Source organism: Hirundo rustica, chromosome 1 (assembly GCF_015227805.2).
Source record: "Hirundo rustica isolate bHirRus1 chromosome 1, bHirRus1.pri.v3, whole genome shotgun sequence".
NCBI lineage: Eukaryota > Metazoa > Chordata > Aves > Passeriformes > Hirundinidae > Hirundo > Hirundo rustica.
The window spans coordinates 71,529,343-71,552,479 of record NC_053450.1 but is presented as its reverse complement, the minus strand read 5'-3'; the positions used below and the strand labels follow the sequence as shown (position 1 = coordinate 71,552,479).

The window sequence follows — 23,137 nt, the reverse complement described above, 5'->3', positions numbered from 1 at the left end:
CCAGTATTGCTCCAGTATCACTGAACAACAGGGGAAATAAAATGGTGTTGGTACATGATTGTTCATTGCTTATGTTTGCCAGCAAAACGTGAAACTGATGAAAAAAACTGATGAGGGAAATATTGACTATAAAAGGGAAAGGTATTTTTGTTACTGGGGTTTTTCTGTTCTGCATATTTGTGCCTTCCCCTGTCACCTCTCCTAAATCTCTTCACCACACCCTGCCATTAATTTCAAATGTGTGGTGTTAACCTGTTAAGAGGGAAAGACCGAAGACATGGAGAACCTAAATGACTTCTGCAGTGTCATGCATGAAATTTTGGTAATGTAATCGAACATTAATACATATGTATATTTTGTATTTTCTTAGAGAAGATAAACTTGAGATAACATCTATCACTTTTCATTTCAGGAAGCACTGCAAAACAATTTTGTAAAGCACTTCATAGAAAGTAATTTGGATATAAACATGGAAAAACTCCTTAAAAAAATGCAAGCATATGGTAGGTATTTGAAAGTATATGTAATGTTTAGCCTTGTTAGATTTCAGCTTAGAACAACATTTAGTTGAAATTGAATATATTACCTGCCTCAGTGATAATAGTAACTATAGTACATAATTAACTATAGAGTAGTAAAAAAAAGTAATAAGAGACTTTAACCTCTTGAGTTAGTCTCAAACATAATTGTCTTTTTTCTTTTCAGCGACTGGATAATTTGAATTTCAAATACTGAAACAATATTGGTAACAAGTCAGAAGTGGAAAAGTGTCATGGGAGAGTCTCAAACATATCATCCATACTTAAAAGGAGTGAAGGGAGATATAAACCTACTAGCCACAGTTCCATTAGGTAGAGGTATATTTTTGTAGTAAATTTTGAAGGAAATAAATAGAAAATAAGATTAGATACAGTGTGTTTGATAAAAAACTCGCTGTATTTTTTTTGTCCGTTTATTCAGAATCAGTTTTGTGTGGTGTCCTTGAGCCTCAGAAAAGCCTGAGAGAGGGTTATAACCAGAGAGCTGCACTGGAGCTCCACTGGAAGTAGTCAATAGGAAGGAACCTGGATCAGTCCCAGCCCTGGGATAGCCCAGGGGGGGCATGGGGATGATGCTGAAGGCTTCCCACCATCTGTGGGAAGCAGTGTGGGTTCAGGTCCACAACCAGAGAGCTGCAGCCTGGAGCAGGCCCAGCTCTGTGCAGCTGTGGTGGGAAAGGAGTGGCCCTCATTTATTGGTCTGCCTGGCAGCCTCCCCCTGGGCACACCCATCCCTGGCTGCCCGCTTTCTGCATTGGTAGTGAGCCCTGGCAGTCAAACAGAGAGCCTCGAGGGTTAGAAAGATAGCCCAAGGAGAATGGTTCTTAATGGAGGAGAAGGGGAATTATTATTTGGACTAATTTGGGATATACAAGGATTTAAGTAGGAGAAGAGAAAGGATTTTGCTGTAAATTTAAGTTACTGGAAGATTTTATAAGAATTTAATAATTGAAAAAAAAATCTGTATGTCCAGCTGTCAGTAAGGTAGCCTTAAGATCATTAAGATTATTAAAATGCTTGCCAGCATGTACCAGAAGAAAAACTCTGTACTGAAGGTACTGAAGCAGATTCCAATATCATCTAAGGAAAGTTCATGATTTTGAGAATCAGAAAGAGAGAAAAGTGGGATAAACTGCAGTAACAGTGTGACATCATGGACAAAGGGAGCAGGGTACTTCCTAGAGGAGGATTGTGGTAGAAAGGACAGATCTGTGTGGTTTCAGGTCAGTGACTGTTCGGATAATTATGAGCCAAATAGAAATATGTTCCAGTCACTTTCTGGAGGAGGATAGTGATGAGCTCTCAGGTATCCCCACAGAGGGACTTTGTGACCGTCACTGTTTTGAAAAAGTTGACTGTACAGAAATGTAGGTCATTAAGTCTGCTTTACAGTCAAAGAATTAAGACTACAGATAAAATAAACAGATGTACCTGAAATACAGCTTTTATTGGTTTTCAGTATCTGCCTCTAGACAGGAGATGGACAAAATCCATGGAGGCTCCTGAGAGCTTGTAAATGAAATGTGTTCTCAGTCTTAACTTGCACTACTGCCCTGAGCTGGTGCAGTCAGTGTTGGTGTGCGCTGATGTGGCTTTTCTTTAGCAACTGGTTTTAAGATTTAGTTGAAATTGGCCTTGGTTTGAAGGCTTTCTTTGAAGACTAGGACTGCCTGTGCACACTTCCAGTACGAAAAATGGCAAATAGTGTCTGGAAGTCAAACTGAAAAGCATCTGGTCTCTGTGTCCTCCTTGGGCAAGGGACTCAAATTTGAATCTGCTTTCTCTTCAGATGATTTTCTTAACAAGTGAACTGCTGGCTAGTCTGGGTTGGGCACAGCTCACCCCTCAAGGTGAAGATGGATTGCAATACCGCTAAAAACCGAGCCCACGGAATCACAATCTTGGAAAGATTGGATGGAGGAAAGAACAAGTCTCTTATACTTCAGGGTGTGATGGAAACATAGCTATATCAATCTATTAGTTGAGTAATAGCTGGATTTTGCGTGTGTGGACCTAACACTGAGAACTACATAATTATGGAAAAAAAACAATATTCCATTGAATAGATATCATGATCTTTGGAATTATCAGATCTATCTTCACTGATGCAGACAGCATCAAAGAAATCTGTAACTGTATTTCTCAAGCTATAGCATTTTAACAGAAGTAAAGGACATTTGATAATATGTAATAAATGGTTAATATTTGGATGGTCAAGACAAAATATGATTTAAGTAGAGTGGCTTGTGAAACTAGAATTTCCCCATTTTAAGGGAATACAATTGATAAAATTAACATTGTATAAAACCTGAAAATCAATAGGAGCTATAGATCACAAGAGCATTTATTTCTTGGTAAAACTGATTTCTCCAGGAGTGCCAGAAAACTCCTCTTCATTTGTTATACTTCTTTGTATAGATTCACTTGGTTATTTTACTTCTTGAAAAATGATATGCATTCTTATTTTTATCTTAGCTTGTGTACTTTTTGTTCATTTTATTACACCATAATCACGTGCAACTTAACTGTAAACCTTTGTTCTTATGGGTTTTTTTTTTAGATTTCATTAATCTAATATTGCATCAGCTGTTTAGTCCTATAATTACCTTGCTTGCATCCAATTAAAGCCTTGAATATATCCATGTTACTGGTTTTACTACTCACAAGCTTCATTTTTATCAAAAGCTCCAGCTTTTAAAAATCTCCTGATCTCTATGATTATGTCTTCTAACTAAAGCAAATATTTCCTTCTTTTATCACATCTACACTCTCATACAGAAGACTTTTAATTATCCTCAAATACAAGGTGCTTGTGTTTGTATCTTTTTTTTATTTCTCTACAGTGATATAAAAAAAAAATGTTAACAGACTTAGTGATGGTGTTTCTTGTGCTAATCCTGCTGTAAAGTGTCCTGGATAGAGTGGATAGATGTAGACTCTTCCAATGTCTCATCATGCTGTAAGACTTTGCAAGGGTAACAATTTCTAAAACTGTTTACCAAGATTTTGAGGTGTCAAAATCTGTCAGAGTTACTCAGGTGGAGCAAGGTAGATATTTAGGCTGAGGGCTGAAAAGCTTGTGGTTTTCTTTTTAATCCCTTTACTTTCTAAGCTGGCTGTTTGTGGGCAAGGCAATTGTTTTCCTCCATTCTTGCTTTGCAGCCCAGCAACTTGCAATAATTTCCTACTGATCTTGTATAAACACCATCCCACTGGAACTTGCGAGCTCCTTGCTGGGCACAGTCCTTAAAAACCTTCAGGGAGCACTGGGAGACATTTGTGCTGCAAGCTCCTCTTTTAAATTCTTGCTTGTTGAGTCTCTCTCTTATCTTCTTCTGTGATTTCTCCCAGACATGAATTTTCTTTTTTCACTATGAAGTACTCTCCCTTACAGAGGGCTACATATGGCACTGTGTTTAACAGCCAGGGTGATAAAAAACAAGATCAAAACAAGCAGCTTTCCTTTGTGCTACCCCTCAGCTGCCCTCATTGTAATGGAATAGTTTTGTGTAGAAAGGAAACAAGTAGCTGAAATGCCATCACTGAAAGCTGTGCCACCACCCAAATATTTTGATAACTAGAAACTTTCTTCTATTTCTGACCTAATTTTATTTATTCCTGATTTATTCCAATTTATTCTTGAACAACTTTTTATTTTTATTTAAATAGCACTTCTACCCAATGGTTTTACATAAAACATTTGTATTTCCTCCCAGTTACTTAATGATAGGATAAACAAGCTGAGTGGAAGATGAGGGCTGACTTGATTTTTAACAAAATATGAAGATAATAGTGAACACAAATTCACCAAGTCTTTCATTCATAATTGCTACATTTATAAATGAGAAAAAATGAGGTCATCAACACTATAGATCTTGATTTTAAAATGTTCATGTAGATTGCATTTTTTTTTGTATATGTGTTATATCTGTGATGGAGTACAGAAGTTCATGCACAGTAAGACAATGTTTTTTTCTAGAAATATACTATACTCCAAGCCAACAGCAATATAGATGTTATTATGCTAAAATATGTGACAATTTAACTCATGATAAAAGCTTTTCTTAGTTAATTATTGATTTCAAATTAAGGTCTTGTGATGAATATATATCACTCAATGATAGAGTGCTATCATTAGGAGGGGACATTAAGGATGATGTAGTTCTGACCCTCTGCCACGGGACCACCTGTCACCGGACCAGGTTGCTCAGAGCCCCATCCAGCCTGGCCTTGAACACTTCCAGGCTTGGGGCATTAACAGCTTCTCTGGGCAACCTGTTTCAATCTAAACCTACTCTCTTACAGTTTAAAGCCATTCCCTCTTGTCCTATATGCCCTTGTAAAACATCTGTCCCTTGCTTTTTTGTAGGCCTTCTTCAGGCCACAATAAGCTCTGGAAGGTGCTCTAAGGTCTGTCTGGAACCTTCTCTTCTCCAGGCTGAACCACCCCAACCCTCTCAGCCTGTCTTCATACAGAATAATGTATATAGGGCTACATATAATTACATACATACATATATATAAATATATATATGAAAACCCTGCCATTTGGGCTTAATGTTAGGAATATTTTCTTGTCTCTAATGCTGTAAAAACAGGGGTAGCATGGGTGTTTCCTTTACTGCCCTCCTCAAGGATAGCCATAAATAAGACATTTATTATCTCTATTTGGTTATGGTTTCTCTCAACCTATGGATTCACCCTGTCACTGTTTGCCTATCTTTTTAATTCTAGGCTGTTAGTTCTTCTGCTTTTTCTTCTTGTGCACTTTACTCTTTCTCACTGTTAATCATGCCTCTTCATCAGACTCCATACATTTTCCCCTTATCTGCCTTCCTATTGTGATATTTCCTGTGCTGATGCTGAGTAATGTCTATGATCCAAGATTTGTCTATGACCACTGTTATCATAGGAGGTCATCACCTGTCCTTTTTAAAGCCTATATCTTCAAGTGAGTGTTGAAAAATTTAAGATGGAAAATTGTGTTGGATGCTTTATAGCATTGTTTATTACCTGAAAAATTCAGATTTTTAAATTAAGTCTAGATGGGTTAAGATTTTTTTCTAGGTCATGCTATCCTTCTGATTATTCTCTCAGATGTATCATTATCCCTACATTCTCTACCAATGGATGAAGATCTGAATTCCTCCAGAGGTTGAGTTTTTTTAGAAATCAGGTTGTGATTGAGGTATACGTTCATCCATAGATAAAGTAAAAATGAAGAGATTATTAGGCTTTTTTCAGGTACTTTTAAAAGTAGGACTCAAAAAAAAAAAAAAAAAAAAGTTTGTGCTCTATATAATATGGTTCTGGAAATAATCACAATATCAAGAAGAAAAGAACTGGATTATATGTTGCTAAATGAGAGATTAATATCTATTATGATGCCTGAAGTACAGTGATTCCCTTGTATTTGTGGAAATAGTTATGGAAACATAAGAAAAGGTTAGAAGTCCTACAGCCTCAAGGGTGTGGGCTTTTTCTAGAACTTTTCTAGAATTTGTTACATTTTTATTCCTCTGAAATTGAAGGAAAAGGTAGCTGAGGGCTTGTAAAATACGCCACTGAAACGTGAAGTGCACTTCCACAAGTTCACGCTAAAATTTCTATGTTTTTTAAACTTTTTTTTTTTTTTCATACAAAGAGGATTTGCTCTTATAGGATGTGCAAGGGACAGCACACCTTTCTGTTCTGACCATTGAAACTGAGCAAGTCCAATTTGTTTCCTCATCTTAGAAACCATGACGAACAAGATGCTTAACAGCTCAGCAAGTAAACAGATTGACCTGTTGACACAGCTTGTTGTAAATATCTCTTCCTGTGTGTTACTGGACCGTTTCCAACCTTTTGACTCTATAGAGAAACTGGAGGAGAAGGCTCATGAACTCATGCAGGAAAATAATCTTCTGGCTAGTAAGTACATTACGTAAAATGTATTTTACAGAAAACCAGACTTTGTAGTTGTTGTCTGTGTTTATTAATAAGGTAGGTTAAGGTTACACAGTTTCAAAGCGTGCATTAAATCACATATAATACAGTCAAAATAAAGCACATTTGAATGCTCGAATGTTAGCTGGAAAGAGTAGTTATATTGTTTTAACTGTGGAATGGCCAAATGAATCCTTGGAGTCTTTTATTTCTGTCAAAATATTTAAAAGAATGTTCTTAAATATTTAAAGAATAAAAAAAATTTAAAAAGTGAAATACTGAGGAAACTTAACAAGGTGACAAGATCATCTAGTTTACATACTTTCAAGATTTATCTTTTATATTTTTGACATTTCAAAAAGGAGGAAAGTAAGGGGTTTTGTTGAGATTTACTCTTAAAACAACACCTCAGAGAAATTAGCTTGTTTATTCAGAATATATAACTCTTAAGGAATTCCCTTTCTTCTCTGGGATTACACTTTTTCTCCTTTTCCTGCATTATATGGTTATTGCTGAGAATCAATTTTGCAAAAGATTTTAAAAGGCAAGAATATTTTTCCTTAACATACATACCTGTCTTGCAGAAGATGGATGTACATTGCATGTAGTGTTTCCAAAAGAGGGGCCCCCTGAAGTCCATAAAAAGTATTCCACAACATTTTTCCACTGTTGTTTTGGTTTTTTTTTTTTTTGTCCCCCTTATGCCTGTAAGTGTACAACAGAAGACATGAGAAAGCACTTGTAAAGAAGGAAACTGTTCAGTCTGGAATCCCTTACTCGTTTTGTGATCTGCACGGTACCCTGGAAATTGCCACCCTCTATCAATATAAAACAAACAGGCCATACCTTGAGACAAAGAAAATTGCTCAGGAGTATTTTGGAGAAGGCAAATTGTTTGTCTCTTTAAGGAAAGAAATGGACAGATAAATCTTGGCCCTCAGAAACCTGAATTATCAAATTCTAGTTCCATTTTTCTTCCACTTACCTAGGGAAGGGTCATATACTAATAGAAGCCAAGACATTTTGTTGTATTTTTCAGTATTCCGGCCTTATCATCTCTTCATATTATTAGAGAGAGAAAAGATGGCCTTTTAAGGAAAGTCATGTGTCCAACATGTCAATGTTACATGCTTTAATGTAGGCATACATTCCTTTCCACAGAAAGATGTTAAATAGGAATAGGTTTTTTTTTTTTTTTTGTGTGTGTGTGTGTGTGTGTGTGTGTGTGTGTGTGTGTGGTCTTCAGTGGTCTTCAGTGGTCTTCAGAGCCTTCATAGCTTTATGGACTGTCTTAGAAAATCAACTGTCTGTGTAATCAACTGTTTGTGTAAATGGGAAAATGAGGTTGGCCATTTGAAAGAAATCAGGTGTGCAGTAAGGTATTCTGTATTTTATTATCTTTCAGAGAATCATATGGTAGGTAAGAAATCTCTCCCTTTTCTCAAGGAGGAAAAGGGCAGCATTTAGCATTTATCCAGAAGTCCTAGAAAGTCTGGGTCACTCAAAAAGAGAGCACAAGCAGTTTCATGTATTTGGCTTCATCTTTACAGCTACATATTAAGCTTTCATCTTTTTGGTTCATGTTATTTTCATTTATACACAGAGCTAGAGAAAACAAAGATACAAATTCTGCTGTGCTAAACTAGAAGTTCTGAAATTGACTTGGAGATTAATATCAGAGTAAATTTTAGTGGGTTGGTACTGTTTACTTTGTCATCTCCCAATGGAAGCTGTTGTCCTTTGATGTACAGATTTTATGCCTGCTGCTTTTACTGTGGAACTGATGTCAGTCCACCAAAAAGGGCTCAATGTGGATGCAAAGAGAAAACTGCAGGTCAAAAAAGACAAATAACCTCAGATAAAAATGATTTTCATGAACCCATTTATCATGTGAATAATCTTTTACATTTCGTATTCATGGACGTTAAAAACCTGTCTCTGAAATGTGCTGTTTTTGGACTTGGGATCAAAAAATTTGGAGGCCTGCCCTGACAGATTAATGCATCCTATATCATATGGTAATTAGCCAGGAGTCAGCCATGGAAATAGCATAAATTACATAAGCTTCCTTTCTTCTTGTGTCAGGTATCATCTTCAGTACACCAGAGGACGAGAAGCATGATTCTAGCAATCTCCTTCCAAGACACATTTCATATACAATTAGAACCAGTGTTCTCTACAGCATGAGAACAGATTTGATTAAAAACCCAACATGGAAATCCCATCCCCACAAGTTGCCAGCTGATGGGTTTAAATACAACCATGTCTTTATCCCTCTTCAAGACATGATTGAAAGGGCAATTATTTCAGCACAGACTGGGACAGATGCCTCAGAGACAGCAGTTCAGGTGCAAGCCATGCCTTACCCTTGTCATACCAGTGATCTGTAAGTAAAAGCTCAGCTTTTTAATTTGATGTATTATCTTCGTTAGATTAGTTCTAGAGGACCTGGGATCTTACTTGTTTCCCACTTTTTAGTGGGTGAATGTGTATCTCTGCACGGGCTTAAACAAGTGTATCCAATACCAGAGTATTACAGCATAGCAAATATTGTCCAATGGCTGTGTTTAACATACCATGTTGTACAACATTTGTCTGGCAAACGACCCCTGACAAAATGCTTGCAGCCATAATGTGCAGTAGTCTGCTGGACAGAGGCTGTGTCAACACAGTGTGCAATTAACTTAGTTTACTCTAAGAGAGCCCTTTTAAATCCTTAGTCCTCCTGTACACAAACTGTAAATTGGTCCCTTGAAGGGTGAAGTTGATGAAGCAAAAGTGTAGGGTTGTTCTCTGTAAAACCATCAAATAATCCCAATTATTAGATATTAAAATTAGTCAGTGGTAACAAATTTGTTAAAGTAGAGTGAAAATTGACTGGGTCATGTTATTCCTCATTGTCCAAATATATTACTTTGCCATCGACACAAATCTGAATTTTGTTTGACTTTGAATGAAGCCCTAAAGAGTAATTGTATCAGTTGTATGGTTTAAAATACTATAATATATAATAATACTATTGTACCAACACATGCATTTAGCATGTTACATAAAAAACAAGTAATTCTAACCAGAACAGGAATAAATCTTATTGTTCATGCCATCTTATTTTTTGTGTATTTTGAGAACTGTTCCAGTAATAACCTATTAATATCTGCTAGAAAATAGTTTATCTTTGCAGGCTGACAACTCTCCATATTTGTTCTTTCATAGATTCTTGAACAACACAGGCTTTTTTTTCCCACTTATGATGATGTTAACATGGATGGTTTCAGTTGCTGGTATGGTTCGCAAGCTGGTCTATGAAAGAGAAATTCATCTTGAAGAGGTAAGAGGCAGATTAACCCCTGAAAAGAAATTTTATTCATTCGAGTGCACTGAAATGCAAAAGTTGTGAGATACTTTTAAGTACTCATAATCCAGATGGCTTTGTTTTCACTTGTTTCCTCTGGGTAGTAGGTTCTACTTCTAGCTGCCAACTCAGATTCACAACATTATTTGAGCATCAGTATGCAAATAGTGTCCATGAGATGAAAAGCAGCAAGCAAAAGATGAAGCTGGAAAGCATTATTTAGGAAGACCTTGTGATTAGAATGATTTTTGGTTTGGATTCTTTTTCATATTTTGCTCTATGTAGTCTGTAATGATAAAACTACCTAAAATAAGTTAAGAATTTGTTATGTACTATGTAATTATTAGAAATATAAAGGAGATTGCATACCAAAAAAAGGAGACAATTACTTGCTTCTATCAAAAGCTGGTCTTCACTGGTGCTAAGCATTTGGAAGGACAGAATCCTTGCGATACATTTTCTATAGGGATAAATACAGTTTTTTAAGAATTACACTGATTTCACTGTATCAGCAGAATTACTTCTTGAGGAAGATTTTTAATCTGGGGAACTATTGATGAGTTATATAATTTCAATTCCTCTAATCTTTCTGTTGTAAGATAAAGTTTTTTAATGCTCCAAAATATTGAATCATTTTAATATTAATTTTGTGATCTTATGAGATTGTATCCAAAAGCACTTTTTTAGAAAAAGAGGGATGTATTTCGTATCTGGTTAAATTATTATTTGCCTAGTAATACATAAAGGTTGCAAACTGTATGTTTCTTTCAGAAGAGCAACAGGCTGGGAAAAAAAATATTTGTATATACATTGCTGTGGATATTCTCCACAGAGTACTTTTTAGAGTATAAAAAGGCAAACTCCTCACTGGAAGAACCAGTAATTTGACATCTGTTCTTGAAACCCTATGCAAAAGAGAGATGTGCTGAGCATGGTGACTCCTTGTGCTCAGGTATGATGGTCTCACAAACTGCCCTGCTCAATAATGTGTCTGATCCAGGAGAAAGCACAGGGCAAGGGCAAAGAAACAAGAAACTTAAGGAGAAGATGACATCCTTTGGGAAGCTGGTAGTGTCTTGATGGCAACATGTTTTGTTTAAAAAAGAGAAACAAAAATTTGTTTTCTAACTAACTCTCTTTGCGATGTTGTCTTGCAGTATATGAAGACAATGGGTGTGTATCCAGCCATTCATTTCTTCGCTTGGTTTTTGGAGAATGTCATTGTGCTCACAATAAGCAGCTGTGCTCTGGCCATCATTTTAAAAGCAAGTGGTATCTTTGCTTATAGCAATGGCTTCCTTATCTTCCTTTTTCTCCTGGAATTTGGAGTTACAGTTATCATGTTAAGCTATTTTTTGGGAGCCTTTTTCAGCAGTGCCGATACAGCAGCTCTCTGTGCCAGCCTTGTCTATATGATCAGCTTTTTACCCTACATAGTTTTGTTGGTCTTGCAGAACCAGCTGAGTTTCACCAACCAGATTATAATGGTAACTATTTCTTCTTCTTTTCTAATTTTTCTCCTCCAGCTATGCGGTGAATTTCTGTAGTTTCAAAACTTCAGATTATAATGTGTTTATTTTTTTCTCATGTTTCTGTTTGTTTTTGTGATCATTGGAAATAAGTTGCACTAATAAATCTCCAACTAAGAAAATATTTAGAAGGTAGCAATGAAAAATAATTTGTCAGGGCAATTTTGTAAACAAAATATCAGGAAGTTGCATTCCATATACTCATGAGTTCTCTTAATGTCTTGACCTCAAAATATTTATAACATTAGTGTATTTTCAGGATCAGCTGATGACATGCCACTTCTCAAAGTCATTATTTGTTTGGAAAAAAAACAACTCTAGTGATTGATTTTCTGTTAATATAACTGGAGAATAGATCAGAAGTTTGTCCAACCATATAATGAGGTATATGTTTCTTTGGTGCAGGTTCTTTCAGGTCCTTTCCTGTTCTATGTATTCCATAGGCTGTTTTATGTCTTTGTACTGTCCTAACATACTATATCTCTGAGTGTGACATCAGGTATCACCATCATAGAAAGAAAACCATATTTCATTCCTTATGGTTTCACTATTTCAAACCCAAAATAGCTCACTAAATTAAGCTGGTTGAATTATTCATACAGTGTTAAAAAATGCTCATCTTTTCAGTGTCGGTCAGATAAAATAACACTTTCTTGTATTACTAACTAGGTCAGTGGAGCTCTGCTAGGTGGAGCAAATACTACTAAGGTTTGTGGGGGAGTATGGTTAAAACATGAAATGGCAGCCATTATTCTATGTGGAAGGGGAAAATGTCTATTCAGTTTGTACTTGATTTTAGTATCAAAATATATTTTATTTCATGAAACTTGTTAACAACATGTTTTTATTTGATGTTCACATACTCTTTCTCCTCTGATGTTGCAGTGTCTTCTTTCTACAACTGCCTTTGGGCAAGGAATATTTTTCATTACATATTTTGAGGGCCAAGAAATAGGTAAGCTCTCTGGTTAGGAGAAAAGCTTTGTAATTAATATTTAAAAATGACAGTTGGAAATGTTTTTCAATCTGTTCTTAAAAAATCTCTTATGAGTTAATGAGCTGGCTCAAGTTCAGAGATGTAATATTTTTTTTTACTATTATGGCAAGACCAATATTGATGACAGTGGATGTTTCAAACTATCAAAAACATATCATACTGGTACAACAGTTTGAAAGAGTGGAACAGACAATTGCAGAAAATTATACTTAAATTTCCCACCAGACACTTCATCAAAATGACTCATTTTTACTGAAGGAAGGGCAGAATGTGTTTTGGGAAAAAATGCTTTCCTTGACAATTGTGGAAAAATAATTGTAGAAGCAATATCATGACCCACTCTACTGCAAACAAAGTAGCATTTTCAGTGAAAAAATGCACAACATTTTTTAATAAATTTACAACTTTGTTAGTTTTGTTTTCCATTTAGCAGTATTGTACCTTTCTGTAGCACTAGTGTTTGCACCTTCTTTTTTCCTTGCATGTCTTCTGCAATGTAATAACTTTATTGAACAATTATTCAGTGAGTTCATTTCTGTTTACCTTTGAATGCAGTCAATGTACACAATGCTTCTTAGAATTCATATTCTAATCTAATACAGATTTAGCAGTATAGAAATTATATTAAACTTTGTGTGATCATTTTCTTTATATTAGCAGAGTGGCTTAAAGCCTGATTTATTGGTCAATGCCCCATTTTGTCAGTGTTGTAGTTTTTTTTTTCTTTTGCCAAATTAAGGGCCAGATAAAACTTCATGAACAGCCCTTTCTACAACAGCTTCTCTATATTTTCCCAGCAGCAGTGTCACCTGCTGTTCTAAACACAGGCTTGTAGAGGCATAGAAATTTTTTTCTGTTCATTAGGATTGCTGTTATTAACTATAATTTGCCTTGTGCCAGTGCTTAAATACCCAGAAGTGTGTGGTGTTGATGTGTTTGTGATCTTTAATGCTGTGCTGATTTAGTTTTGACCTTTAAAAAATCATTATTATTACTACCAGGAATTCAGTGGGATAACGTGCACCAGTCAATGGCACAAGAAGGATACATGACCTTTGGATGGATGTGCTGGATGATGTTCTTTGACTCAATTTTATATTTTGTAGGTGGCTGGTATTTCAGCAATATTATTCCTGGTAAGATCATGGGCTTGTTCTTATTTCATGTTTTTGAAGAAGCTATTTAATATTATTCATCCATTAATCTCTTCACAATCTAAACAGTTCAGCCACCACAGAAAACACTTGTTGCATTGTCTTTTCTTGGTTTTATTCAAATAAACAAAAATATGTATTTTTCTGACTTATGGTTCTGGTTTGCAAAACTGTCTGACTTTAGGGACAGGGAAACAACGTCTTCCTAAATACATAAATATTGAGCAGTGCTAACACGTGGACTAGAATTTGCAGCCAGGCATGAAATATCTTTTGTTTGCTGATGGGTAGGCCAAATATTTGATAGAATTAGGAATTTATTGGATCTTCACAGTAAGACAGATTAGTCTAGCAGCAAAACTTCCTGGAAAAATGGTGAATCTCCTGTCAGTACCTGGGCTGGAACCCATGAACCACAGCATGTTTTCAGACCATAACAATTTCAGACAGTGCTGTAACTCTATCTTGCTCCCAACCAGTCCACAGTCTAGTGCATAGAGAAAACAAATTGATTTTCAAGTATATTTTCAGAAATTAGTGGTGTGGTTTGTTTTTTTGGGTTTTTTTTTTTTTTTTTTTTTTTTATGAACCATGTGTTAAAAGTCTTATTGAGTTGGTTGATGTATTTTTAATCATAGCCTCATGCCTCACTGTATGTTTTACCTTTCCTCTGATTTGCATATGTCACTTTTTCTTCTGGCTACTTGTTTTTTTTTTTTTTTTAATTAAAATTAATTTTGCCTTGCAAGATGGGGGTGGGTGAAATATGCAACTGACTTTTAGAAACTTTTTTCTTAAATCAATGTTTCTTCAGTGTCAATGTAATGACACTCCAAACAGGGAGAGTGTGTATTGTGTGATGGGTAAGTAACGACTGAAAAGGTCAGGCAATGCCAAAGATGAGTTTGTATATAGGAGTGTGCTTTTGCCCTTTCTGTTTATGTACCACAATTAGTGTTTCTTATGGTGGCTGATTTGTTTGCATTTCTCAGATATTAATGGAAGAACTGGTGCGATGGACTATTTTTATAATAAAAAAAATAGGCTCTTTCTCTTGGCAGGCTATTTGGTGCATTTTCTTCCCTATGGGTTACAAGATTTTGTTAAGTATCTGATTCTTTTACACTTTCAAGCTGATTTGGTGACAGGGTAAAGCATCACTGAGGCTTGATTATTTTATGGAAGGACCTGGCTTTATGACCAATTGACTTTTTTTACACTTTATTAAAATTTTTAAGCAGAGAAAAGTATTTGAGCTCATTGTAAGCAATCATAGAACATTTTTAGTCTACAAACATGCAAAATGATGATAAATTTTTCAACAGTTTATATCATAATTCTGATATAGGAAAATTTGGATTAAAGAACCGATGGTACTTTCCCTTTACTGTTTCCTACTGGAAGAACCTGAGTGGTACAGAGAGAAGCAAGAGACATTATCTGAATTCTAATATGTTTTTCTTCAATGAAAACTTCCAAGAAAAAGGTTTGTAGTAATAGAATCTGAACAATGTGGGGTTTTTTTTCTTTTTTTCCTGAATGGTGTGCTAGTCATAATCAATCTGCTTTTATCATTGCTTGGCCCTGTATTGTATGTTTAGATCTTGTCCCTTTCTCTCTTTCATTATATAGTATAAACTACGATTATTATGTAGTAACTGTTACATTTTGCTACCCCCTGTAATGATTGATTCATTCTGTGAAAACTATTGTACGGAAATATTTAAGAAAACTCTTTAACAGATGTAAAATAAGTATTTCTTGGGTTCATCTTGTCCCAGTGTATAGCCTCTTTGCTTTCTTTGGATCTTTTGGAGTTCACTGAACCCTTTCACACTCTTATTGAATCTTAAATGTGTTGGGTTTTATTAACTTTTTTAAAATTTGCTTCTTGTTTCAGTGGAAAAATTAACTTTGTTAATTTCTTTCTGTTCTGCTTCTAATTGCCCTCTTCTATAATCACTGTTCTTTCTGTCTCTGCTTCTTAGCCTTTTGTCTAGAAAGCTGTTATTGTAACTATTTTTTATTAGCCTGTAGATAATTTCACTACTTTTCTATGTGTGTTCACTTGCTCACAATTAATTCAGATTTTTTTACCTTTCCCCCTCTCTCTAGTCCAATTAAGGATGTTCCCACATTTAGTTTAGGTTTTGGAATTGAATGAGTAAGTCACTCTCACCTGTATTCCGCCTTGGGCCTTAGAACGACATGATGGGTTGTTATGCATCTTTTGGAAGTTACAATATCTTAGAAGTGATCCAGTTGTCTGTAGCATAGGCAAAGAAGCTGAACAACTCAGCAGTTTTACATGAGCTACATTTAGATTAGAGCAGACTTCAAAATGTCTTGAGGTTCATTTAAACACTTGTGGGAAAATGATTTGTATGAGTTTTGTCTGAATTTATGCAATTTGGAACTCCATTTTGTTAAGACGACTGTGTTTGGTCCTTACATAAAATGAAGATTTACAGTGTTTCCCTCTGGGTTCACCGCATAGTCTGTGGAAAGCAAAGACAGAAACTTCTCTGCCTGACCAGTTATTAGTGTGGTTTCTGGCTCAAGTTATTCAAGTGATTGCTTACACTTGGTGGGTCGCTTTTCCTCATGTCATGTGGTTGGTAGTAAATTGCCTGTGTGGGAATGCTAAAACTTGATAAAACCTAGCATGTGGCCAGAATGGAATAAGCTATGTGAAGATTTATCAAGTCTCTGAGGGTGTCCAGCACTTTTCAGAATGGCTTAATAATAGCAAGACAGCTCTTTAGAGGTGTTTTGTAAAACAATAATTTTTAATAAAAACAAAATAACAAGCAATACCGAAATAAAAGGAAAAACCAAGCACAGGGGTCAGAGAAACCTCTGTCACCTTGCTAAAAACACCCCAAAAAGCCTAGAGCACTTCTGTGCTGGTCCATAAGGACTGAATGACCCAGGAGTGTTCTATTGGCAAACTGCCAATAGAAGTAGCTACAGATCTTGAGAAACAGTGCTAAAGCCCAACCAGTGCCCCTGTGCTGGCACTGAGCCAATGAGAAGGCGATGGAAAGTTCTAGTTTAACTTCCTAACATGTTCTAAGGTAAACAGAAACTTTTTTCCTTATATAGAGGCACTTGCATGGGTGTGGGGGTGCATTCCTACCAAAACTGTCACGCAGCAAAGCAGCTTGCTGTCCTTTAAAATAATTGTGTGCCATTGTACTGACAATGGGATAAATGCAGCCATGAAGAATTTTCTTGGAATAGCAAAGTGACTTGCTTCCAGGCAATTTCTTCACTTGTTCCATACAGCCCAGGTAAGGGCTGGTCCCAGGGCTGTGGAGAACATTCAGGAAATCAGAGGTGTATGAGGGAGGAGCTGGAGTGTATGTCCTACCACCTGGAATTACAACTACAGCAGGGCTGGCAGTGACCCGGGTGCTGCGTACCCACTTTGAGCTCCCCTTTGGAGAAGTCCGAGGGTAGTCAGTTGAGTGCTTGCTAGTAACTTGGAGCTCTCCCTCTGAGTTTTTCCTGAGCAACATTGTCTGAGGCCCACTCTGCACGAGAATGCTCTTTCGTTAATTCAAAGGATGCAAATTTAGGAACAGCAGAAAGGTACCTGGAAGAGAGGCGCATGGGTAGGAGGTCTCAGTAGTGTCACAACTGCTGGTAGTACCATACTAGCAAGTGACTTCAGGTTTAGATGGAATTTTTGACAGCTTAAAATTGAGTGTGAGAGCAACAGAACAATTTCTCCATTCATGGTGTAAACAAGCCACCAGTCTTTGAAATAATTATGTTTATTTTTTTTAATTTATAATTTGATTTATATGATTCAAGCTTTATATGTATACGATAGTGCTCTGTTCTTGTCATGTTTACATTTTATTTATGTAAAACTATTGCAAAGAATATAACTATAAACCATAAATATCTTATGTACATGTATATTCATATTTCTCTCTTCTCATAATTCTCAGGCATAAAATTTTGTTTCTTTGGACTAATATTCCAATCTGGGTTGCCTTTGCTTAAAAAGGAAATAAACCAACTCACTGCCAGATCTCTCAGTAGTAATGAGTCAATAAAATATTAAAAGTAATAATGTAATGAGGCTGCTGATTGACTGTGCTCATGTTTGCAAAGTATTGCAAACCTGACATGGAAAAGAAGGCAAGTTCTTTGGTGTCATCTCAGTTTCCTGAGGATGTTACCTCACAGTAAGAAGTCTGTTGGATATCTGCTTGCCTTGAGCACCTTGAATTATGCTTAGACTAGGCTGCTGCTCTGAATAATTTGAGAGATCTGCTTTGCTTAGTTGACTGAGGGGAATTTAGAAGATTGACTGCCTATGCCTGTGAGTGTTATGTCAATCTTGTGTGCCTGAAACTGGATAACATCTGTGAAGTAGCTTACACAGTAAGAATTCTCTAATGTTTATGGGCATGAAAAATGATTCAAGTAACGTTATTATAAGTATTTTTGTACTAGAAATAAAATATAGCAACTATTTTATGACTTTATCAAGACATATATAGACATGCACATAACTTGGCATAACTGTTATAGGTTGCTTTTTAAAACTGAAAATGGGCTAAATTCTTAGAAAATAATAATTGGCATGGTAACTTTCATTTCAGTACAGTTTGTGTCAGTTCAGACAATTTGAGTGTCTGTTCTAGGCTTTGGTAAATGGTATCAGAAGTTATGTTATTTTGGTATTCGTTTTATACACACGTTTAGATTCAGTAGCCTGCTTGTTCTGCTACTCTTCCCCACACAGACACACCACCTCAGGGCTGGAAAGTCCCTTGCACTGAAGGAGCCACCATTGGTGTCGTGCTGCTGTCCCTCACCAAAGAGCACGTGGACGGTCGGAAGGCTGCTGTAAAAGATCTCAACCTCACTTTCCATAAGGGCCAGATAACTGCACTCTTGGGACCTAATGGAGCTGGAAAGACAACAGTTATGTGAGTCTGACTTTTAATGCTGTTACTATCCCCTCTGATCTCTGCTATGCTTTTTCAATTTAAAATTCTATGAACTATTTGCTATGCCTTTTCTTTTGTTCCCCAAATAAATATTTGATAAACTCCTCAAACACATAGAAAGTGAAGGTTGTATATTGTTGCTGTATATTATTTGGGTTTATATTGTATTTCATTTTTACATTGGGTTTTGTAATGATTTCTTTTGTACTCCCCTGTTTCCCTGGAAAATGTATCATCCCGAGGTTTGTCCCTGACCCTTTTCCCTGCCCATTCTCCCACACCGGAATGTAATCCAACCCTATTCCACTCCCACCTTATCCCTGATTGGGTAGTGGCGTGTCCCTGCCTCTAGCCCCTTCCCTGGATATAAGCCAGAAAAGCATGTGAAAATCTCTCTTGGCTCAGGGACAGGGAAGGGGCTCCTGACCCAGGCTGGGGCAGGACCACAGAGGAAAGACTGAATAAAGCCCTGATTTCCCCCGGATCAAGTGCAGACCTTCCTTTGCCATTGACGGGAACCTGATCTCTCTCTAAAAGAAAAGGTTCATAGCTGCTACTGGGGTTTTTGGGACCCTGAGGAAAAATCCTTCCAACTGTGGTTTGTCTCTCAAGGTAGCTGAGACAAAAATGGAGCCGGGGCTCCCAAGAGAGGGACTAGCCACAACATATCTTGAAGGCAACCTGTATGTACTCATCACATGGAGAGCATGAAGTTTAATGGTGTTTTTGTCCCTAGAGATTGCAGAAGACTTTTTTCTTGGCAGTTGACCAGAAATGGAAGTAATTAAATGAAAAATGACCTTTAAAAATGTCTCAACTAAGAAGTTTGTTTCTACCTTTCTGTTAGCTATAATCAGCTTTCATTAAGCCAGTGATGCAAGACAGGACCTAGTTGGGAAACAATCCTCACAGAATACCTATGTGAAGAAGGAAATAATCACCTGTTAGATTTAGTTGGGAAAAAAAAAAAAAAAAAAATTGTTCTGGAAGAAGGGAAATGAAGAGCTCTTGAGATCATGTTCAAAAAGCAAAACCCACCAACAAACCAGCAAAAAGAAAACCCACCAACAAACCAAGCAACCAAAAAAACCCGCCAAACCCATAAAGCCACCAAAAGCAAAACATAGCTAAACCAACTCCAAAATATTAGTGATGTTTCTATAACTATACTCAACTGAATTGATGTTGCTCTGAGGATGCTGGAATCCGCCTCAGGATATATAAGTGATGAGCTAATTGCACGTTATCTTGCTGAATTTTTTTCTGTTTTCTTATATCAGATCCCTGTTGACTGGTCTGTATCCACCGAGCTCTGGTACTATTATTGTTGATGGGAAGGACATACGGACTGAGCTGGCTGCCATCAGGACAGAGCTGGGTGTTTGCCCCCAGTACGATGTCCTGTTCAACACACTGACGGTGCGAGAGCATCTCCTGCTTTATGGGTCAGTGAAGGCACCCGGGTGGACTAAAGAACAGTTGAATGAGCAAGTCAGTGGGTAAGTCTTCCTTCCATTTCTTGAAATCTCTCAAGTAAACTGGTAATAACTATTGCAAGCTGACGCCGTGCCAGAGTCTATGGCTAGCTCTCTGCCACCCCAGCACTGGTGCCAGAGGGACACTACCCCCAGGCAGGCTGATGGGAGCAGCAGCTCAGAGCAGTCACTCTAGGACACTGAGATAGACAACAAGCGCAGGTTGGAAGCAAGAATGAAGAGGAGACGCTCCTGCCTGTGGAACCCAAAGCATTTATCCAGAGAACAAACTTTCAAGGGGACAAGGCAGAAGAGCCCAGAACCTGGCTTACACTGAGGAGGACCAATGCGTGGAGACATGAATACAAGCACTCAGGGAAGGGAGTGGGAGGATCACAAGGAGTGGCTTATAAAACAATAACCAATGAGAGGACATAAGGGGAGGGCACAACCCATACAAACCAATGGTGCATGGAGTACTGTAGAACTTTCTAGAACTGAAGGCAGGGAAACAAGGATTGACAATCAGGAAGGGGGGGAATTAGGCAAGGGGTTTGCCCATGGGGAAGACTGACAAGGAACAGTCTGGAACAGCTCAAGGATGGGTACAATTCTAGGGATAAACCAACTTTAAAACATGGTCTGAGCAGGGGGGTACAGAACTAGTAACTGTTGAATCTTTTAACCACTTAAATGCACCACCACGGCAAGCCAACCAAATAAAAAAGAGAAAATGCAAAACTTGCAAGAAAAAAAAACTATGGAAACTGCAGGGTTTTGTGAGTTTTTATCACATTTTGTGTTCTGAAATCATGACTTGAAAATAGATTTCCTAGTTTCTAACTCTTACTTGAATGTATTTGTAGTGAAACTGTCAATGTTTAAAAACCTGGTATACAGAACCATCAAATAATGATGTTTTCACTGGAGTGGAGGTCATTAGCCTTGTAGAAATTGCAAGGGTTCTGCCTCATGCTGTCTGTCTTACCTCCATCCTTGCTGGAGAAGCAGATAGAAGGAAAACTGCTATGCTTGCCCTGAGTTTTTAGATAAATCAACACAATGACTTAATATATTTATTATCCTTTATTCCCTCACCTGCAGCAGAAGGAAGGTTAGAAACCCAGAAAATCCAGGTAAAGGCAGTGCTTGTTATAATCTTTCTAAATAGGCCACCTCATTTTCCTTTGCCAAATCCAGCCTTGAAATGTTTTTAATAAATGAAGAGGTTTGAAAATGAAAAATCCAATGAGATAAACAAGTCAGAGCTCTGACATGAATTCAGAGGATTAGTGTTTTTCTGCTGATACTTCTTTGATATAGGACTAGATATTATTTTTGCCTAGTGTATATTAAACTAACTGTACAAGCTGAGATCTGGTTCATTAATAAACTGCATTTATTCTACTTCAGGAACAAATCGTATGTTTTTCAAACAGTTTGGCAGGGTAAATAGTTTGTTTACCTTCTGATTCATGCTAGGCTCAGTGAAGGGCTGGATATTTCCATGCTTCAATGGAAATAAATGTCAGGTTGATGGGGCTTCTCCCTAAGCGTACAGTCAGGCATTTGTGGCAAAGTGGCTTTCATTTTTGGTATTCCTTTTTGGTAGCTGTCATAAAAGCCTGTTACTTTTAAATTTTGATCCGAACAAACTCAGGTGTGGGACACTGTGTTCTCCCCAGAAACAGCAGACTTCCTTCTGTAGAGCTACAGAGATGAAACAAACTTCGTAAATGGTTTAAAATGGATGCAAAACAATATTCTGTATCTTATGGTACTTAGACTGCTTAATTGTAATGCTAGCCGCAGTCAGTCATACTAATGGCACATAAGCGCCCCCAGAACTCTGCAGGCTTTGCTACTAAGAACAATTAATTTTAAAGGCAACAAATGCTATAAAAAGCTTCAGAGAAATTAGAAAAGAATGAAACAAAAGCTTTTTATTAACTAAAAAAGTGGGCTTCTAAAGAGATTAAGAATAATTTTTTTCACTACATATCTATAGAACAGCTATTAAAACCTGTTTTCTTAAAAATGAGAAATTGTCTCAGGGTAAATGGCGTAGCTTACAGACTGCATATTCACTGAAATGATTCAGGAGTTTAGCTTGGGACTGTTGAGCCTTCTATGTCTTGACAAGCTGATAGCAGCTGAAAGCTCTTAGATCAGTGACTGGATGCTCAGTGTGATGGAAAATAAGTTAAAGGCCTTGTAGTATTGCCTTTATTAATCATGTTTCTGTACCAGCTCAGATGCAAGATCAGCATCAGAGGGCAAGGGCTGAATTGGAAACATCTGTAAGAAATCTCCCAGTCCTTAATGCAGAAATCAGTTAGCTTTGATTAGATAGTACTATTCTACCTAGGGATTACTAATTGGTTTATTTCACAAACATGTCTTCTAAAAGGAAAAAAAAAAAAAAAAAAAAAAAAAAAAAGACTACACATTTCCTAAAATCTCAGGCAACTCTAGTATTCTTTAAGTAGTTTGCAAAACCTGAAGCACTGCTTGAGTTATGAAACTAGCAGTCTTTATCATTATTCAAAGGGACTATAATCTGAAGTTTGCTGAAGTTGCTGGACAAACTATTATTTATTAGCTTTAATTTACAATTTTTCTATACAATACTTATTTAGAATCCATGCATCTGATGATGATAACCATTTATGCTTTGTAGGCAGAGGTATTTTTTCCTATTTATTTTTGACACCAAAGTATATAATCGATTAGAGGTAGTAATTTTATCACTTTCCATTTACAGTGACTTTTCAGTATTTCTCTGAGTGGACAGAATGTGACTAGAAAAACACTTCCAAAATTGGTCCTGTTTCTGTACTCCTGTTTCAGAGCTCTGCAAGATGTGGATTTATCCCAACATCAGTACAAACCTGTTGGAGCCCTTTCTGGGGGAATGAAAAGGAGGCTGTCAATTGCCATCTCCTTTATTGGAAACTCAAAGACAGTTGTTCTGGATGAGCCCACCAGTGGAGTAGATCCATGTTCTCGCCGTAGTATCTGGGATGTTCTTCTGAAATACAAAGCTGGTACAAAGTTTATGTGCATAATTTTCTTCTTATTATCTTTTCTGATTTTTTTTTAATAAATTTAAACTGGATAGTTAAAGTGTAGTCAAAATATTATCAGAAGTTAAATACATTAATTTCTGAGGGAACATTAAGTTGAACTTGGT

At 36.8% G+C, this 23,137-nt stretch overlaps 1 protein-coding gene across 1 annotated transcript in view; it reads left to right on the top strand.

Annotated features, from left to right (window-relative positions):
• Positions 1-23,137, top strand: part of ABCA13 (ATP binding cassette subfamily A member 13) — a 159,638-nt gene that overhangs the window by 40,958 nt on the left and 95,543 nt on the right. Inside the window, exons 17-28 of the mRNA XM_040054983.1 lie at positions 413-507; positions 3,448-3,460; positions 6,293-6,452; positions 8,553-8,853; positions 9,681-9,795; positions 10,977-11,306; positions 12,234-12,303; positions 13,347-13,481; positions 14,848-14,985; positions 18,262-18,448; positions 19,750-19,968; positions 22,795-22,991. Coding sequence (XP_039910917.1) covers positions 413-507; positions 3,448-3,460; positions 6,293-6,452; positions 8,553-8,853; positions 9,681-9,795; positions 10,977-11,306; positions 12,234-12,303; positions 13,347-13,481; positions 14,848-14,985; positions 18,262-18,448; positions 19,750-19,968; positions 22,795-22,991 — 1,960 coding nt within the window. The remainder of the gene's footprint in view (positions 1-412; positions 508-3,447; positions 3,461-6,292; positions 6,453-8,552; positions 8,854-9,680; positions 9,796-10,976; positions 11,307-12,233; positions 12,304-13,346; positions 13,482-14,847; positions 14,986-18,261; positions 18,449-19,749; positions 19,969-22,794; positions 22,992-23,137) is intronic.